This window comes from Artibeus jamaicensis, unplaced genomic scaffold (genome assembly GCF_021234435.1).
Source record: "Artibeus jamaicensis isolate MK-2021 breed Jamaican fruit bat unplaced genomic scaffold, CSHL_Jam_final contig_252, whole genome shotgun sequence".
Taxonomy (NCBI): Eukaryota; Metazoa; Chordata; class Mammalia; order Chiroptera; family Phyllostomidae; genus Artibeus; species Artibeus jamaicensis.
Genome location: NW_026521538.1, coordinates 3,473,354 through 3,491,678, shown reverse-complemented (window position 1 = coordinate 3,491,678; position 18,325 = coordinate 3,473,354). Strand labels below are relative to the sequence as shown.

General features: G+C 44.0%; 1 protein-coding gene and 1 pseudogene across 2 annotated transcripts in view; one reads left to right on the top strand and one right to left on the bottom strand.

The window, feature by feature from the left end:
• The window catches only part of CNNM1 (cyclin and CBS domain divalent metal cation transport mediator 1), a 48,060-nt gene extending 32,159 nt beyond the window's left edge, over window positions 1–15,901 (bottom strand). For both annotated transcript variants that reach the window (XM_037138990.2, XM_037138989.2), the window contains exon 1: window positions 14,343–15,901. In XM_037138990.2, coding sequence (XP_036994885.2) covers window positions 14,343–15,900 — 1,558 coding nt within the window. In that variant the 5' untranslated portion in view covers window position 15,901. The remainder of the gene's footprint in view (window positions 1–14,342) is intronic.
• A 1,916-nt stretch (window positions 15,902–17,817) lies between these two features.
• Window positions 17,818–17,928, top strand: LOC119044565 (uncharacterized; annotated as a pseudogene).
• Window positions 17,929–18,325: the final 397 nt, after the last annotated feature.

Here is an 18,325-nt window from a genome sequence, read left to right as displayed (position 1 = left end):
AAAAACAAGATTTCATCAAAATTGAGAAGGAATACCATCAAAAGAAAGTGAAATACAGCTAAATATCTGCAATCATATATCTAATAAAGAGCTTGTATCCAGAATAAAGAAAATTTATTTATAAAAATAAATTTATTCATAACTCATAAAAGCACTCAATCAACAAGTAGGTAAAGGAATAGATGGACATTTATCCAAGATACACCATGGCTGATAAGCAATAAGTGTTGATGAGGATATGGCTTAAATTCTGGCTATTCCCCTCTTCAGCCCTTCCGGGAGGTCCCGGGAATGGGGCCTGCGGTCTTTCTTGCTGAATGGGCCCTCTACAGACGAGCAGGACTTTTCAAGTGCCTTCTCACAACTACTAGGCCATTGATTTCAGTTTCCTTCCAACTTACTAGAAAAGCAGGATGCCTATGAATTAATTTAGGCTAATGAATGGTGACAATTGTTAACATTTATACAGAACTTCACAATTTGCCAAGCATCTCCAGGACTGAGTTAGAAATGCACATTCTCAGGCCCTATCCACATCTAGTAAACGAGAATCTCAGGGAGTTCTGCCCAGTGAGTGCAGGTTAATAAGCTTTACAGCTGGCTGAGATGCAGGCTGAAGTTTCAAAATCCCTGGCTTACGGGTAGGCTCTGTAGCACTCTGCTTATTTGTCCGATGACCTATTATTAACAAGGAAGAGAAACAAGCACTGAGATGTCTAGTTAAATCCTGGTCTCTTTGGTAAACTTGGTTTAAGTCACGAGATGCTAAGTACTCAAGAAAAGACAAGAAGAACCCGCTATAACAAAAACTAGTTGCACTGTCAAGCTGATGAATGCTTTCCCTCATACGATGTGGTGGTGAAGGTATTTTGTTGACACGGGGAGGAGAGTGGATGTTGATGTTTAACACTGAGCTTGGAAAGGGGTTTCTTGTAGTTTTTGCACCTCTGAGATAAGTTTGAGGTTCTACACTGTCTATTAGGCACTTGGTGTGTCTGAGGTCAATAAAATTCCCTACTACTGAAAGCCAAACTGCTAGTCTTTTCTGTTGCCCCATGAACCCACAGGGTGTTTGATCCCAACACCACCCGGCATCAACGTACACACCCAAACTATGAGTCAGATGTCTTAGAAGGGAAGGAGGTTTTCAGACGTTGCTTTTAAAGCAGCGGTTCTTAGCTGGGGCTGACTTTGTCCCCCCAGGGATATGTGGCTATGTCTGGAGACAGTCTGGGTTGTCAAAACGTGGGGCAGGGGGATGCTACTGATACCTAGTGAGCAGAGGCCAGGGATGCAGCTAAACATCCTTCAGTGCCTAGGGCGGCCTTACAATAAGAAATGTCAATTGTGCTGTGGTTGAAAACCTTGCTTTAAGGAGAGAGAGAAACACACTGAACTTTGGTATTTAAAGAAACTGAAATATCTTCTGAGGAGTCTTTAATAAATATAGCCTCTAAGTGGTTTAGGCATGTCCACAGAGAAGAGCTCCTGAGGACCCAGTTAGCACTGTGCCTTGGGGAAAAAAGCAAGTAATTGATTTGCTTCCTTTCTCTTTCAAAAATAGCTACATCACTTCGGTGAGGTAAGGTGTTCCCAAGATAAAATACAGAAGCTTGGAGGAAAGCATATTGCTTAGAAATAAAGAATTAAGGAAAGCAGAAATCGTTTTATGGTTTCTGTTTCACTTATGACCTTCACCTTGTAAAATACAGTGGCTTTTTATTCCCCTTTGTCCCTCAGCATCTTTTATTCATTTGCTTGAGAGTACTGAGTGCCTCTTCTTTCTTACCTTGGTCTTGGTGACCCTCTACCACTCAGTGCGTTCCTTTGGAGGGGCAGCATTGAACATCACCTGGGCACTTGCTCAAAATGCAGATTCTTGGGTCCACCCCTGACCTACAGAATCAGGATCTTGGGTGGTAAGGTTGGGCCCAGACAGCTGTTTGAATGACATCCCAGGTGATTCTTATGCATGCTAAAATTTGAGAAGCACTGCTCTTGACACTTGCTACCAGAACTGGTATCATCTGGGAGCTTGGAAGAGATGCACAAGTTTGGCCTCCATCCCAGCAGCCCAAGTCGGAGTGCATTTCCTCAAGATAGCCAAGTAACTCTCATGCACATTTGAGTGTGACAACTGGTCCGGAGTGACTTAGTTTTCTTCCTACTTTTCTGTTTCTACTGTGGCTGCCTTTACCTTATCCGCACCTAAAGATAAATATATCTTAAAGATTCTCAGTGACTCTCAACTCTGGCTGCTTGTGGGACTCTACAAGCTGGGGAGCTTTAACACCTACTGCTAGCTGTGTCCCACCCATGGCGGCTCTGATCTAATTGGTCTGGGGTGTGGTCCAGGCACTGGGGTGTTCAATGCTTCTTCAGGAGACTCTAATGGGCAGTGGCTCCAGTCCTTGATCTTCTGCTCTTCTCTCTCCTCAGTTAAAGATCCCAGCAGAGCCCATCACTGTAAATATCACCATTACCTCTTTCCGGAGAACTAAATTTATATCTTAACATCAGTGTCTATTTTAACTCTCATCCTGTTTCAGACATTTTGCCTGAGCAAAATGTCTTGCTCTTGTCTTGTCCAAATCACTTGTTCAAATCAGAACACATGATCTTCCAGGCCTACCATCCTTGCTCTTCCTCCCTCTTTGCTACAGCAAATGGAACCATCAACTTTCTAGTCACCCGGAGTTGTAACCCAGGAGTCATTTTTAACCTCTTCTTCCTTTGCTCCTATGTAGAAGAAATCCCCACATTCTTATAATTTGTCTTTTCTTCATTCTTTCAACAGTATTAATTGAATGCCTGCTATGTGTCAGGCACTATTTTAGGCACTAGAAGTGCAGCAATGAACACAATGGACAAGGTTACTTTCCTCCTGAAGATCACATTCTAGTAAATGAGGGTGAGAGATAACAAGCCAGACAAATATGTAGTCTATAGCACAGTGCTAAGGGGAAAAGCAAAGCGGGGAAGGGCAAGGAGGGAGTGTGTGGGAGTGAGCCAGTAGGTATTACAATCTTAGGTAGGGGAGGCCAGGGACGAATTCCCTGAGAAGGGGATAGTTGAATAAAGATCTGAGGGCGGCGAGGTAGGAAGCCCCATGGATATCTGGGGGGTATCTTTGCAGTAGGACAAGATGAAAAGACCCCGAGTTGAATTGTAACTCATGTGCTTAAGGAACGGCAAGGAGGCCAGTGGGGTGACTGCAGAGTGTGGAAAAGAACGGTAGTAAGAGCCAGGGTCAGGGAGGTAGAGGGTGGGGTAGGTGCAGCTATGAGCAAGCCTGTCTGGGCTTTGTAAGGACTTTGGCTGTTACTCTGAGTGAGATAAAGCCTTTACAGAGTTTTGTGAGTTTTCTATGTGCATTGGCTCTTTAGCAAAAGGGTGACATGATCTGACATACAGTTTAAAAGGATCTCTTTGGCTAGTATGTCAAGAACGGACACAAAGTTGGGCAAAGGTGGAAGCAGGGAGATCTCACAGGAAGCTCTGGCACACATCCAGGTGGGAGACAGGCAGTGGCTTGGACTGGGATGGGGGTAGTGCGGTGGTGAGGTGTGGTCGGATTTTCTAGATATGCTGAAAGCAGAGCCTATGTGGGGGACTGAACGTGGGGCAAGAGAAAAAATGAACTTTAGGCCTGATGTTTATTTTTTTTATTTGCTTGAGATGCCTGAGGAAGGGCGGAGTGATGAGTCAAGAACCTAACGTAAGGAAATTGCCAGAAGTCAGTATTGGTTTCCTGGGGCCTATCCAAAATAAGCAGCTCTAGTTTTGTTTACTATATAGAGTGACTTTTAAATGGGCTGGATCAGCACTTGTTATACAAAATGTCTAACTAGATATTATTCCTTTAACTAGATCGGTGAGGTAAGAAGCAAATGGTAGAGTGTCCTGAGTGCTATCCAGGCAATATACTTACAACGCAGTATCATTATTCCCATTTAAGGAAGGAAAACAAGCCTCATTCTAAGTGGTAGAGGGACTTGTCCCACCCAGTCATACAACCAGTAAACGGAGGAGCTGCGATCTGGGCCCAGGTGTTTATGAGCAATCGGTGGTCTGAGGCTGCAAGGGACAGATGTGGCTTCTGGTTCTGCCTCAGTCACTAACACTGAGCATGCCACTCGTGTCTCCAGACCCCAGGTGCCTCATCTACAAAATGGGGATAAGTTCTAGTGACCTCGCATGCACAGTGAGCACACGAGTTACTGTTGTGGAAAGAGTTTTGCTAGTGTAAAGGCTTTACAACTACAAGGGCTTATCATTGCTATTTTCATTATTTATCTTTTCTGGGCCTCAGTTTTCTCCACCTTAAAATGAATGGATAGGACCAAGTGATCTCCAAGGTGCCCTGTCTGGCTCTAAAATTCCATACTTTCATAAGTCAAAACAGTACTGGACTGCAAAAACAGTCTGGCTTTATAGAAGGCTTCTTTGTGATGGTGTATGATATGCCCGAGTTTTACCAGTGCCAAAAGTTACAGTTTCTTGTGTTTACAAAGGGCTGTGAACTCCTAATGCCTATATTTTAATACTGAAGAATTCCACTGGAATAAGATGAGAAAAAGCTGCCTTACCACATGCTAAGTCTTTTAAAAATCTATACAATCAAATCAAATCAAATCACTATCTGTCAAATCAGGAAGAAAAAGACAAAAATGTTCTCCTAGCAGTAACAAAAGTCCCTTTCTCTAGTTACTAGAGAGAGACTGTCCCTTGTAGTAATTATCCTGCTCTAATTCATCAGAAATAGAGTAATCAACACATTTATCACAAAATTTCCTGAGCCACTGAAAGGCAATTATAAAAAAGCCAACTGTGTCACCCAGAGCGCCATGGCAACCAGCATCACCAGGGCATGAAAAAGTAGTTGTTTAGTCACTAGAATCTAAGCCGATTGGCAGTTTGGCTTGCTAAGCAACACTATAAAAATAGCAGCGGGGCGACCCATTATCTGGAGGTCTGACTTTGCACGGCTTTGACTCTGGTCCCAGAAGGAACTCTTCCAGATTTGTATACCAACCCCACACCCCAAACTCCCAGTCAAGGCCTAATTAATCACTGTTCAACAAATATTTATAGAAGCCTATTGTCTATCAGGCACACGATTCCCAACATGTGTATTTATTTGGTTTCTCAGTGAAATTAAACCTCTCAAAGAGGTTCAGAAAGAGTGGTTTTGTGATGAGTGGGGCATGGATTTGCTTGCAGCCAGCTCAAATAAAACCAGCAGCCGATAGCCTGTGGATAGAGAAAAATAAAAAACTAAATACTGCATAAAATAATCTCCATTCTCATGGCCATGCTCCTGTGTCCTCAAGAAAAGATTAAGTTATTTTTGGGATCCTTTGTTCAGGAAGGCAGAGATGGGCATAAAACATTTTAGAAATATCACCACCCAAAATAGTTAAAAATACACTTTCAGCATTGGGAGGAAACCAAATACCTCACTCTGCCTAGTTCTCCGTTTTGCTGGAAGAAAAGCAGCATTGTGATGGCGGCTTTGCCAGCACTCGATTGTAGCATTGGCTCCCTCTCCGCCTTTTTCTATCGCAAGCTCCTGCATCAGCTGGCATGCCCTTCCCCATCATAATTGCTTATCGGAGTCCCTCTCTTTTCACTTCCTCAGAGAAGTTTTCCCAGATCCTTCCAGGGAATTATTCCTCCCTTTGCCCTTCCCCCACAGAAGCTGTCTGGATGCCTATGCAGCATTTCCATCAGCGCCCTTCCTCTTTTCACTCTCTTGGAGGGCAGGGTCCTTCCCATATTTATACCCACATCCATCTGCCAGAGCCCTGGTAGCCTGGCACCTTGTGAATGTTACCGAATTCAGTTGCCCAGATAGATGACCTTGGCAGTCAATACAGGTTGAGGGAGGGCTGGTTGGCGGAGGTGGCATTTTCCCTCACGGATGTTAAAAGGCCCAGGAACCCTGCATGACACCCACACTGGCCCTCTTTCCTGAAGCCTTTGCAGGTCTGCTCCCTTCCCCTGGAGAGCTCTTCCCCTGGTCCCCACCTCCCCACCCTGTAGGACTCAGCTTAGATATCACTTGAGGAGGGGGAGCCTGACCTTACCTACAGGACCAGGTCAGGGCCCCAGTTATGTGCTCTCATAGATCCCTACACTTTTTCTTCAAACCACTTGTCACCCTGTGTAATTAATTATTTATTGGCCAATGTGTATCTCCCTACTTGACTGCAAGGACCAGGAGGGTAGCCGGCTTGACATACAATGTCATATGAGGGGGGAGGGAGGGAGGGAGGGAGGGAGGGAGGAGGAGGGGGGGGAGGAGGAAGGGAGGAAGAAAGGAAGGGAGGGAGGAAGGGAGGGAGGAAGGGAGGGAGGGGAGGGAGGGAAAAATGAATTGAGAAAAATCTTAATTTGGAAAGGGACAGTAGGAAATAAAGAGAGAACTGAGTTGCTATTGGAGGTCCTGGGCCCAGAGGTAACCAGTTTAAGAGAGCATCAGGCAAATCCAGAGACCCCCCCCCTCCTCTGAGACAACGCTTTAAGTAAGTCAGAAATATAACTAAACATGTTTGGCTGTTAAAAAATGGAATTGAGGTTAGGTACTCTATTTTTCAAATAAAAGAGGACTCACAAAAGGTGATAAAAAGAGAAAATGTAATTTAACTACAGCCTGTGGGATTTAGATTAGATAAAAAGCTAGTCTGACAATAAAGGCTGTTATACCCTGGAAAAGATAAAGAAATCTAAAAAAAAAGTGTTAATTAGATTTTCTCTCAAGTTTCTCAATGTTCCTTTCTGCTTAGATTCTATTGTTACCAGATATTTCTTTTGCCAGGATGAGAAAAGAAACGATTGCTGATCAATATTACAACAATCATAATGAGCCCTGGCTGGTGGCCTGTGAACCAAAGGGTCGCTGGTTCGATTCCCAGTCAGGGCACGTGCCTGGGTTGCGGCCAAGGCTCTGGTAGGGGGCGTGTGAGAGGCAACCACACATTGATGTTTCTCTCCCTCTCTTCCTCCCTTCCCTTCTTTGTAAAAATAAATAAACAAATTCTTTTTAAAAATCATAACGAAAAATTTAAAGAAATATAAACTAACAATTTTAGGACCTTGGGTAATTAATTATTTTTACTTTTTCTTGTTTCCTTTTTTCTTCCTCCCTGTACATGATGGACTAGGCTTTGTTTATTGTTTGTTCTAATTACCGTTCAGAAGGTAAGCATTTCATTCTAAATATTTTAATTATTACTTAGCAACATTTAACACATTTTAAAGCACATTACCTGTAGTTATACCAGTAAACTATAACTTTGTGTGAAAATAACTTCTTATTTTCTTTTATGGAAGACAACAAATGCGGCACTCAAGTTTTGGCAGCTTTTCAAGGAATTAAGGAAGAGACAATTACTCCTCCTGGTAAAATAGCCCATGCAAGAATCTGGACCAATAAAGCAAAACACCAACTTGCCACCGGATTATTCCTTGGTGAAAATGCTACTGAGCACTTACTGGCTGTTTGGATGGACTTTTGGCAACAGAGCACGTGCAGTAGAACCAGAGATTGAAGTGGCTACCTTTCAGCCCCACGATGGCTGCTTGATGTCTCGCTCATTCACAGATGCATCCCCAGGGCCTACCCCGGTGCCTGGCCCAAGGCAGGAATTCGATAAATATTTACTAAACAAATGAACGAGCAAAGGCTGAGTGTGAAACGGCAACCGGCGACCTTACGTACTTTTACACGGCTATGCTACTCCACAGATAGAGTGAGCCAACAGTACGGGGTTAGGCTGCCTTTTGTTTAGGAAGGTGGTGCTGCTAACCCAGCAGAGATGAGTTGTTTCACTGAGTTAAATACCAGTGCTGGCGTGCCCAGAGGTCTTAAGACTTCAAAACAAAGCTTTATGCCTTCTCCCTGTTGTCTATACCACAATGGTTTCTTCTAAAAACAATCCAACAAAAAAGTAGTAAACTTTAGAAATTAAGTTCAATAAGTCTCTAGGGTTCCATTTTGTAAATTAGTCTTCCTAAATTATAGAACTCAACCCCACGGAGACTACCGTAAAAGTAATAAAATATCATTCTTGGAATTAGAATGAGATACTTGATTTGTGGAAGAAGGTAAGACCATTTTCTCTTTATCTTCTTTTAAAGAACTTGATTAAGGCTGCTATTATGTACAATACATTTAAAAAATATTTTATTTTTTATTTTTTAGAGAGAGGGTAAGGAAGGGGACAAGGGAAAAAATATTGATGTGAGAGAGAAACATCGATTGGTTGCCTCTGGCACACACCCTAGTGGGGGACGAACCCACAGCCTAGGCACCTGCATTGACCAGGAATTGAACCAGCAGCCTTTCACTCTGCGTGACGACACCAACCACCTGAGCCACACCGGTCAGGATGCAATATATTTTTAGCATGACAAAAATATTGAGTTATTATTCCAGGATAGTGGGACGATTATCTTCAGGTTGTTTTCATACTTTTCCACTAACCTATATTTTTCATTTTTTATAATAAATATGCGGTGTAGAAACATAAACTTCAGTAAAAATTTTTATAAAAGCAAACAACCTAACCATAGTTACTCTTTCATGTTCTTAGTGCATTTTAATATTTCTATTGTGGCATTTTTGTTTTAGTAATATATATACAGGCCTGTCTTATCCATACACTTATATGCTAAGACGTGGCTTGTGAATTGCACTGGGGTTCAAGGTGGAGGGTGAAAGGTGAGTCTGGCCTGCCTTCTAGCTTTACAAAGTGGATTACTATTCTCTCATTAGGCTGTAGACTCTTTGGGAGCAGGAATTGTATCTCATACACCCAACTCTTAGTACACTGCTTTGAACATGAAAAGGGCTAGATAATTGTTATAATAAATAGATGTGGCTAAAGAAGCAAAGAAACAATATATGTGACACTTGTCTTCTACCATTTAAAATGGGACTTTGTCCTGCTGCATGGTCCCAAATGATGGGGCTGGAGATAATGATTCATTTACTAGAGCTCTAGAGCTCTATTATATTAAAATTTAAGTCCATCATTCATTCAACAAAAGTGTCTGGAAATGCACTATGTGCCATATTCATTGTTAGTGTGCCACAGATACGGAGACAGTTGAGACCGCCTTGGCCATCCAGCTGTCTTCTGCCATTATATATATTGGCAACACAAATAAACAAATACGGATAATAGAGCCAGTTAGTTTAATAATGGAGAAAAAGAACAATTAGGTTGGCCCAAACTTGGTTCACATGAGAAGGCCCACATCCCAAGTCTTAAAGGAGCAACTGGAATAAGGGTCAGTCAAGCAATGCATACTCCTGACACAGAGTACGGCGTGAGTGAAGGGAGCAAGGCAAGAAACAGCACAGTGTGGCCACAGGTTGAATGTTGCTGGAGCACACTCTGCACTGAGACAGGAAGTGGTGAGTGATTAGGCCAGAGGGTGGGCAGGGAGCAGACCAGGAGAACACAGCTTAGACTTCATTGTAGGCGGTGGAGTGTGCAGAAGCATTTAAAGCAGGGGATGACATCACCAGAGATTAATTTAGTGGTGGTGGAGGGCAAATTTGAGGGAAACAAAATTTGGAAGAAGCAAAATTTCTTAGGAGGCATCTGCACAATTGAGTAATAGATTTGTTTATATTTAATAATCACAGCTAACACTGATTTAGCATTAATGAAATAAAAATTATTAAGTAAGAATTATAATGCAATATTATCTATTTCAAACAACCTAAAAGTAAATACTATTGTTATTCTCATTAACACAAGAGACAAACATTTAAATAACTGTCCAAGACTAAGATGCAACGTGGACAGTCTGGTACCAAAGCTTATGCTCTTAAATCACTATCCCACTTGTTTAATTTCTGTCTTGTGCATAAGAATGAAAGCTCCACGCAGACAGGCACCATACTGGTGGTGTTTTCCACTGTGCCTAAGTGAAAGAAATAGTGGACTGAATTGAGTACAGATACAACAAATATTTTGCATGCAGTATTAGCAAATTTTTTGCAGACTTTTATGATTGTTATAGACTAAATGTCTGTAAGTCATATGTTGCCCCTCTTCAAAGTTGTATGTTCAAGTCCTAAGCCCCGCTGCAACCTCTAAGGAAGTAATTAAGGTTAATTGAGATCCTAAGTGTGGGGCCCTAATCAACAGTTAGATGTCCTTATAAGAGGAGGAGGAGAAACCAGAGTGTCTGTCTGTCTGTCTCTTTCTCTCTGCCTCCCTCCCTCCCCCTCTCTCCCTGCCTCTTTCTCTGTCTATGCACACACCCAGGAAAAGGCACGTGAGGACTAGTGAGAAGGTGGCCTTTTGCAAGCCAGGAGGAGCCTTACACCAGAAAGCAAATCAGCTGGAACCTGGATCTTGGACTTTTAGCCTACAGAATTATGAAAAAAGAAATTTCTGTTGTTAAGCCTCCAGTGTATGGCAATTCGTTATGGCGGCTAGAGCAGACTAAGGTGAAGGTGGTGATGAAGAAAAGCTTGAAAGACTGGAGGGGCAGTGGGGCCAGTAATTGGGGCAAAGCACCCAGCAAGAGGAGGAAAGATTGGTTACGGTCAATGGAACAAACAACATTAATTTTTCTGAACTTAGGGTTCAGAAAAATTACCTCACTCAACACAGAAATATGGAAGTTAGCTATTTAAAATCATTTATTCAATATATGTTATTCATCTTCTAGCCAAGGTGGCCACTGTGCTTATAATGAGAATACAAAATAAATAAGTTGTCAAGACTTATGCTGTCAAGAAGTTGATAGTCCATTGGGGAGAAATATTGTTTCCTTTTGTAAAGCTACATGCCAGCTAGAAAGATGGGTTTTCTGACGGGTTTCCTTTACTCCTAAAGGCCTGGGAATTATCACAAGTACAGAGGTAAAATCCCATATGGGCAAGGGCTTTGGAGTTACATGAACTGTATTTGAATATGGGCCTTGGAACATACTAGTTGAGTGATGATCATAGGCAGTTTCAGGGTTCTCACTTGTAACCAGATTACGATCAGAGAACAAAGGTAGGGAGAAATGTTTTGTAAAGTGCAATATGCATGTTAGCCATTATTATCATTATAAAACTGACATTTCTGACCTGCAGAAACTAGAGGTGAAACAGCCATGGGCAGCAAGTCAGAGGTGAAAGGCCAGCTTGTAGGTGGCAGGGGTTCTGAGATGGGAGGGGGAGTAAGACTAGGGTAATGTGACAGAATAGACTTTGGGGTCTTACGGACCTACTTCAAATTATGATGAGGTCGGTTATTAGCTATGCAAAAATGAGGAAGTCATGTAATTGATCTGCACTTTAGTTTCTTCATCTGTAAAATGGAGTTAATAATATCTACCCTGGAGGGTTGTTCTGAGTATGTAAAGGGCTTGGCAGCGTGGTCCCTCAATTAATGGTAACTGTTGCTCCTATTAAAATATTATCATTTGCCTCTCCTACCTCCTAAGGGTTTTGTGTACGTAGTGAACTAACTAGAGATGCCAAGAAGTGAGGGAAATGGAAGGGCCTTTATGACTTACTTAAAAGGCTATTTTTAAAGGAAAAAAAAAGAGTAGTCCAACTCAGCTTTTCTCTCCTAACTATGGTACAAACATAACTGTCAGAAATGACCACTGTATTATATAGCTTAGAGCCACAGGACACCCACTTTGATCATTATTCCCTGTATTTATTCTGTCCTAAGTAAACCTACCAACCACTGTGAGAAAGTGTTCTCCAAAGGCAATGCTTCTCAGACGTTAAGGTACAGGTGAGTCTCCTGGGGGGTTAGTAACATGCAGACTTTTATTCTGTGGATTTAGAGTGGGACATGAAATTCTACCCTTCTCAAGGCTTCCAGGTGAGGCCCATGCTGCTGGTTGATGAACCACACTCTGAGGAAGGAGCAAGACTCTGAAGGGATGTGGACCCAATCTTCTTTGGCATGGTGTTCACCGTAATGGCTTGCGTCTCTTTCATGATCTACTTAATTGCAAACTAATTACTAGAACCCTAACAAGCCTTTTTCAGACCAGATTTAGAAATTCTGCAGCAGGACTCATTTCAGATCACTATTGACATTTTTGAGTAGCCTGCTCTGTGCAAGGCACTATTCAAGGCACTGGGGATACACAGGTTTGTAGAAGACTGCCTCATTCTAACACTGTATGCCTTTGTAGACTGTTAACCTGCTGAGGGCAGTCTTACTGTCTCCTCTATTGCCTCATACTATGTAGATGCTCAATAAATACTAAACGAATGAGTTAACGACTTCACAGGAGTTTCATTAAAAATGTCTTCCCATAGCACTGTCTTAAACATCTTAAATATCACATATAAGAGGTGGTTAAATTAAAATGAGGCTGATAAGATGGGTCCTAATACAACCTGCCTCATGTCCTTATGGAAAGATGAGACTGGAACACACAGAGAGAGACTCCAGGGATAAGAACACAGTGAGAAGGAAGCCACCTGCAAGCCAAGCAAAGAGGTCTCAGAGACCACCATTCCTGTTGACACCTTGATCATAAGACTACCAGCTTCCAGAACTGTGAGAAAATAAATTTCTGTTATTTAAGCCACCCAGTGTGTGTTATTTTGTTATAGCACTCTTAACAAACTATACAGATTTTCACAGCTTTCATGCCCAGATCCAAGACTCTCTTCTGTAAGGCACACAAAATGGAAGAATAATTTGAAGAGTGGATAGATGAACCTCAGAATTCTGTGGGAACGAGTTATGTAAGAACCAGGGGGAGACAGACAGAAGGTGAGACAGAAGCCAAACGGAGCTAAAACAGCTGCAATATGTATATACATTTCCTCCCCTTCTCATAATACCTACACAGTCTAGGGCTATTCTCTCTCTAAATCTGAGACTGAAAGAAGCTTTTTAACTTTTTCCCCCTTGGTAGCAGAAGGAAAACCCCAGATATTTCTCTGCATGCAAAGAGCTAAAGGTTACCTAAGATGATAATTCTCTGCATGCAAAGAGCTAAAAGTAATTACCTAACAAGATAAGGCAATGGGATTTAATTTTTGATAAACAAAATAAAAAACACACAGTCAAATGAGATTTCTGCTAGTAACAAGGAAGCTACATTAGATGCCTGACTGTAAAGTCAGGGAATTATTATTTTTGGTTTAGTTTGTAATACACGAGCCAGCTCACATGTATAGATGAGTGCCTCCTTCAAAACAGTCATTCTGGAAGGCCCTTCCCTTTTTCTAACCATGTCACCATTCACGAATCATTTCTGGAATTGCTTTCAGAGTCTGTGAGATAGTCTTCTGAACGCTCTCAATGGTGACTCTTGAAAGTGGATTTATTGTTCAAAGACAACCAAGTGTCCTTCTGGGTCAACTCTGGTTAACTAGGGGGACCAAACTGTGGAATGCCAAGAGGACTAACCAAAGTGCCAAGGCTGATGTTTCTTGAGTGAATTGTACTCAATCCCAGAAGTCAGTTTCCAAAGAGAAACCCCAGACATGTAGTGAGCATTATAACACATAATGTTATAAGCATGACATCAAGGGGGCATGATGACTGCTCTTGAAGGAATCACACAAGTTTTCTTTTCCAGTGGATATGCAAGTTGTCTAGTGGTCTCTTTACCAGACCATTTTTTTAGGCACAGACCTAGCCTACCTCATAGGACTACAGTTCCCAGAAATACCAGGACCTCACTGCCTTAGTCAACTTTTACTCTCCAACCTAGGTATTTGATGTGTGGAGTGAATAGCTGATGAAAAATTAAACAGGTGGAGGGAGGAAGACTGTCTAAGGTGTTTGGGGCTTACTCTGTGTCATTCAAAAGGCATAACTAGGACCCAGAGAGAAGCCTAGGAGAAATAAATTCCTACTCCATGTAAGAAAGCTAATGTCAGCAGCTGGAGCTGTCCAGCAGTGGAATGAGTTTGCACTGGAAATAGTGAGCTTCCAGCCCTGGGAGGAGTTTAAAACAAAGGCTGCTTGTTACGGAAACCTGCAGAGGGTCCTCCTATAGTGGTTGAGGAGCTATATGCCATGACCTCCAAGGACTATCTCCAAAGTCCATCCTGCACAGTACTGGCAACTGGTAGGCCCGGAGAAGATACTGGAATGAAATGAATAAGAAGTATAGGGAATCTTGTGAGCCAGGTCAAGGGGAAGAAGCTTGAAGCTCAGTCAACTGAAAGGAACGTAGGGAAAAGTGAAATAAGAAGAGCCAGGGAGTCATGAGAAGGGTCTACCTTGAGTTTTTGGTACCAAAGGAGAATTGCTTTGGGTACCTGAAGCCTCACAAGTTTATGAAAAGGTAATACTGTTGCAGGGGGTAGGAGTTGAGGAAGGAGATAGACCACTGCTCACCCTTCTTAAACTCCTCCAGCACGGTGTCCAGCCGAGTATCGTTGAAGACGCAGTGCAGGGGCCGGTTGTAGAAGCGGGTGACGGTGAGGAGTGGAGTGCAGTCGTCAGGGTCCACGAAGGCCAAGTCCTTGACAAACAGAATGTCCACAATGTTGTGCCGCTGGTCGCCCTCGTATACGGGGATGCGAGTGTAGCCACTGCGCAGGATCTCAGAGACAGTGGCAAAGTCCAGCACGGCATCGGAGCGCAGCATGAAGCAATCTCCGAGGGGGGTTAGCACCTCCTCCACCACTTTTGTGCGAAGCTCCAGGGCGCCCTGGATGATATTGAGCTCCTCCTTCACCAGGTCGTTGTAGGGGTCCGCAGCCCGCAGAGTTTCCAGTAGCTTTTCCCTTGTATAGAAAGTGCTGATCTCCTGGCGCAGCGCCCAGTCTAGCAGGCGGCCCAGCGGGTAACACACGGGGAAAGCGGCCGCCATCAGGAGTCGGGTGAGGCACACGCTGTGTGAGGCGATGGCCAGTCCGTGCCGCGAACACACCGAATAGGGGCAGATCTCCGCGCCCAGGAACACGGCACCGGTGCACACGAGCGCCGGCAGCCAAGGGAAGTGAATCCCCGCCTCCCCGTAGTCTTCCCCCTGATCCCCGACGCCCGGCGGCAGCGAGGTATACAGCCAGCCGGCCAGGGCCGCGTTGGCTCCGGCTTGGCCCAGGAGCAGCGTGCAGAGCAGGTGGGTTCCCCTGCCGCGCACCGCCTGCACGCGGCGCGCCTGCTCCTGCTCGGCGGCCGAGCCGCTGTTCCGCAGCACCCGTAACTCCACCGGGTCCAGCGAGAGCAGGCTCAGGCGCAAGCCGCTGAACAGAGCAGACAGGGCGAGCAGCAGGAGCGCCCCGAGCGCCCGCAGCCACGCCGGGGGCAGCAGGCCGGCGCCCAGGCCGTACATCCGCGGGCGGACGCGCAGCAGGAAGCCGCCGGCGGCGCCGTGGTGGTGCCAGGCGCGCCCGTCCCAGGCACACAGCGAGAAGAGCTTCCCGCCACCGCCCGCGCCTCCCCCCTCTGCCTCGCCCTTGCGTAGCTCCCGCACCCGCACCTGGACTAGAGCAGAGCCGGCCACGCCTCCGGGGCGCAGGGGCCCCAGGACCTCCACGTCCGACGCCCAATCGCTCTGCTCGCGGCAACGCTGAGGCCCCGGAGGACGCGTGGGCACAGCGCTGGGCGCCAAGCTGCTCCCGCCCGGGGGCTCCTCGATAAACACCAGCCGCGGAGCCCAGTCTCTGGTGTCATTCTCCCCCGGGGAAAGGGTGGGTGCGGGCACCCGCGCCGCAGGCGCGGAGGGCCCGGGTTGGAAATAGACGCGCAGGAGGAAACTGGTGCCTTCTGCCGCACGTAGGGTGCCCCCCTCCAGGGACACGCGGCCTCCAGCGGTGTCCTCGGGCCTCAGGCCCAGCAGCCAGGCGGCGGCAGTTGGGGGCCGAGGGGAAAGGGAGAAGAAGAGCAGGAGCACAGCGCCCCGGCTGCAGCAGTCCCGTAGTCTAACACCCACCGCAGCTGCCGCCATCCTGCACCCGGCACGGCTGCACGTGATACTGCAGAAAGCGGAGCAAGAACTGGAGGGAGGAGGAGCCAGAGCTGGCAACTGGCCCCAGGCAGGTCACCACGTGTATACCCCCTGCGCTCGTGGGCCGGAGGCGGTGGGGGTTTATAGTCTGCCTGGGCAGAGGGTTCCCCGCAGGAGGCTGGAGATGGCCACCCAACAATACACTGTGAATAACCCTTCCGCACTTCGGTATATCTGAGTTACAGCCTGGAGAAAGCTTGGCTTGGAGCACAGTCCCCCACTTAAAGCCGTAGGGCGTCCCTCAACGAACTCCTACCCGGCAGTAATTCTCTGCCAGTCCCTCTTCTTCCCGATTGGCTGGGGAAATTTCCCATCGTTTTGCTTCTCTAGCTGCTAGCGTTCCCCCTTCTGGTCAAAAGATATTCTGGAGGCAAGTCTTGAATCTGAAAACTTTGTGTTTGGTCTCAACACCAACTGATCTTTCATGTTTAAATTTTTCTAAATTACTTAAATTCAATTTCTTATTGAGACTTGAATGACCATCAATAAGAAACTGTTGAAATAACGCATGATACCACTGTGCAATGGAATACTATGCAGCAGGAAAAAAGAAAGAAATCAATCTTTGTATTGGCGGCATGGGAAAAAAATCTCTAAAGTAAATTAGTTGAGAAATGGCAAGGTGCAGAATAATGTGTTTGATATTCTACTGTTTGTGTTAAAAGTATTTATAAATTTATAGATACATATCTACATATATAAGATATTAGGATTAATAGGCAGAGGATATGAAAGAAATTTGTAATAGTGGTCACCTTTGGGGAGTAGGGAGAAGGACTAGAGTTGGGGAGCTTGTCTGAGAGAGATTTAAAATACACGTGTGCGAGTGCACAGAATGAAGTTGTAAAGATAGTACAAAGATCCGTTACCCTTAACCCAGTTTCTCCCAATGGTTATATCTTAACGATAGCATAATAACAAAAGCAGGAAATTGATAGTGACATAATGTGTGTATAGTTCCATTTCACTTTATCACACGTGTAGATTTACATAACCATCACTGCAATCAAACTACAGAACTATCAAAATTTATTCTATCACCACAAAGATCTGAAAGGGAGACTTTATACTGAATTCCTGTATTTGAATTTATCATGGGCCTGTTACTTTATTTTTAATTTATATATTTATAATATATAAATTTATATACTTATATATAAAGTTATTATTTATTTTATTTATAATTTATTATATATATGTATAATATTGAGAGAGAGGGGGAGAGAACTGTAAGAATCATTCTGTTTCTAGTTGTGCCAGCTCTTTTATCAGCATGTGTTAGGTTTTGGAAAGTCAATCCACTTATCTGGGCTCATTTGCTCATCTATGACATGAAAGATCGTTCTAAGGCCTCTGCCCTTTCATGAGTCAGTGGGTATGGGCTATGTACACTGGGCGAAGATAATCTAGAGAGACTGAGTACTTTTTCTTTACTGAACAGGAAGTTCTGGAGAAGTACTGGGTTTCCCGTATTCTACTAGAGCTGAAAGGATTCCTCAGACAGGTTCGGGTAGTAAGGAAGGGCTGCCAAAATAGCTCTCAGAATCTGAGTGTTGACCGTCTTCCTAGTTTACAAAATGGGCAACTCCTTATTTCTCAGACAAATAGAGGAAATGAGATACTTGCCTCTAATCTCATGACTATGCTCTTTTAGAATGTATATGTTAAAATGTTTTTCTCATTACTTGTTCACTGATTAAACAAATATTTGTTAGTCAACAAAGTGCCAGGCTCTGTGCTAGATATTGGGCATAGACAGATACCATCCTTGTCTTCGTGGAGCCCAGATTCGACTTAGGATGACAGAGATGAACTAGAAATTGCTACCTACCTGATTAATTAATTACATTTATGGGGAAGACTATACTTTCAGGGATCATTTCTATAGTTCGTGACATTTATGGAGGAGATGTTCAAAGTGCAATGCATCTAAAGAGGAAGGTCTGAGAGTGTTATAGCACAAAATGAAGTTTAATGAATATAGAAAAATATATACACTAGGAAGAACATGATAAATGTCATACTTTGTACTTTCTACTCTTTTTGCACTAGTTTTAAAACAATGACAATGTATTAATAATATTCCTAATAATATAATACATTAACATTTGGGTGCTTATTATGTGCCAAATACATTATCTCTTTTAATCCTCACAATAGATGAGAAAACTGAGTCTCTAACTGGGTAGTTTTGTGAAAGTCACACCATTAATGGACAGTGGACCCTGATTGGATAGACAGTCTGAGTCCAGAGCCTATAATATAAAAAGTTAGAAAAATACCAGTGCCAGGTAACCCTTATATAAGGTTTGCTGTAATCAGGCATAAATTAATTCATTTTAATTCTCATAGGCACCTTTGGAAG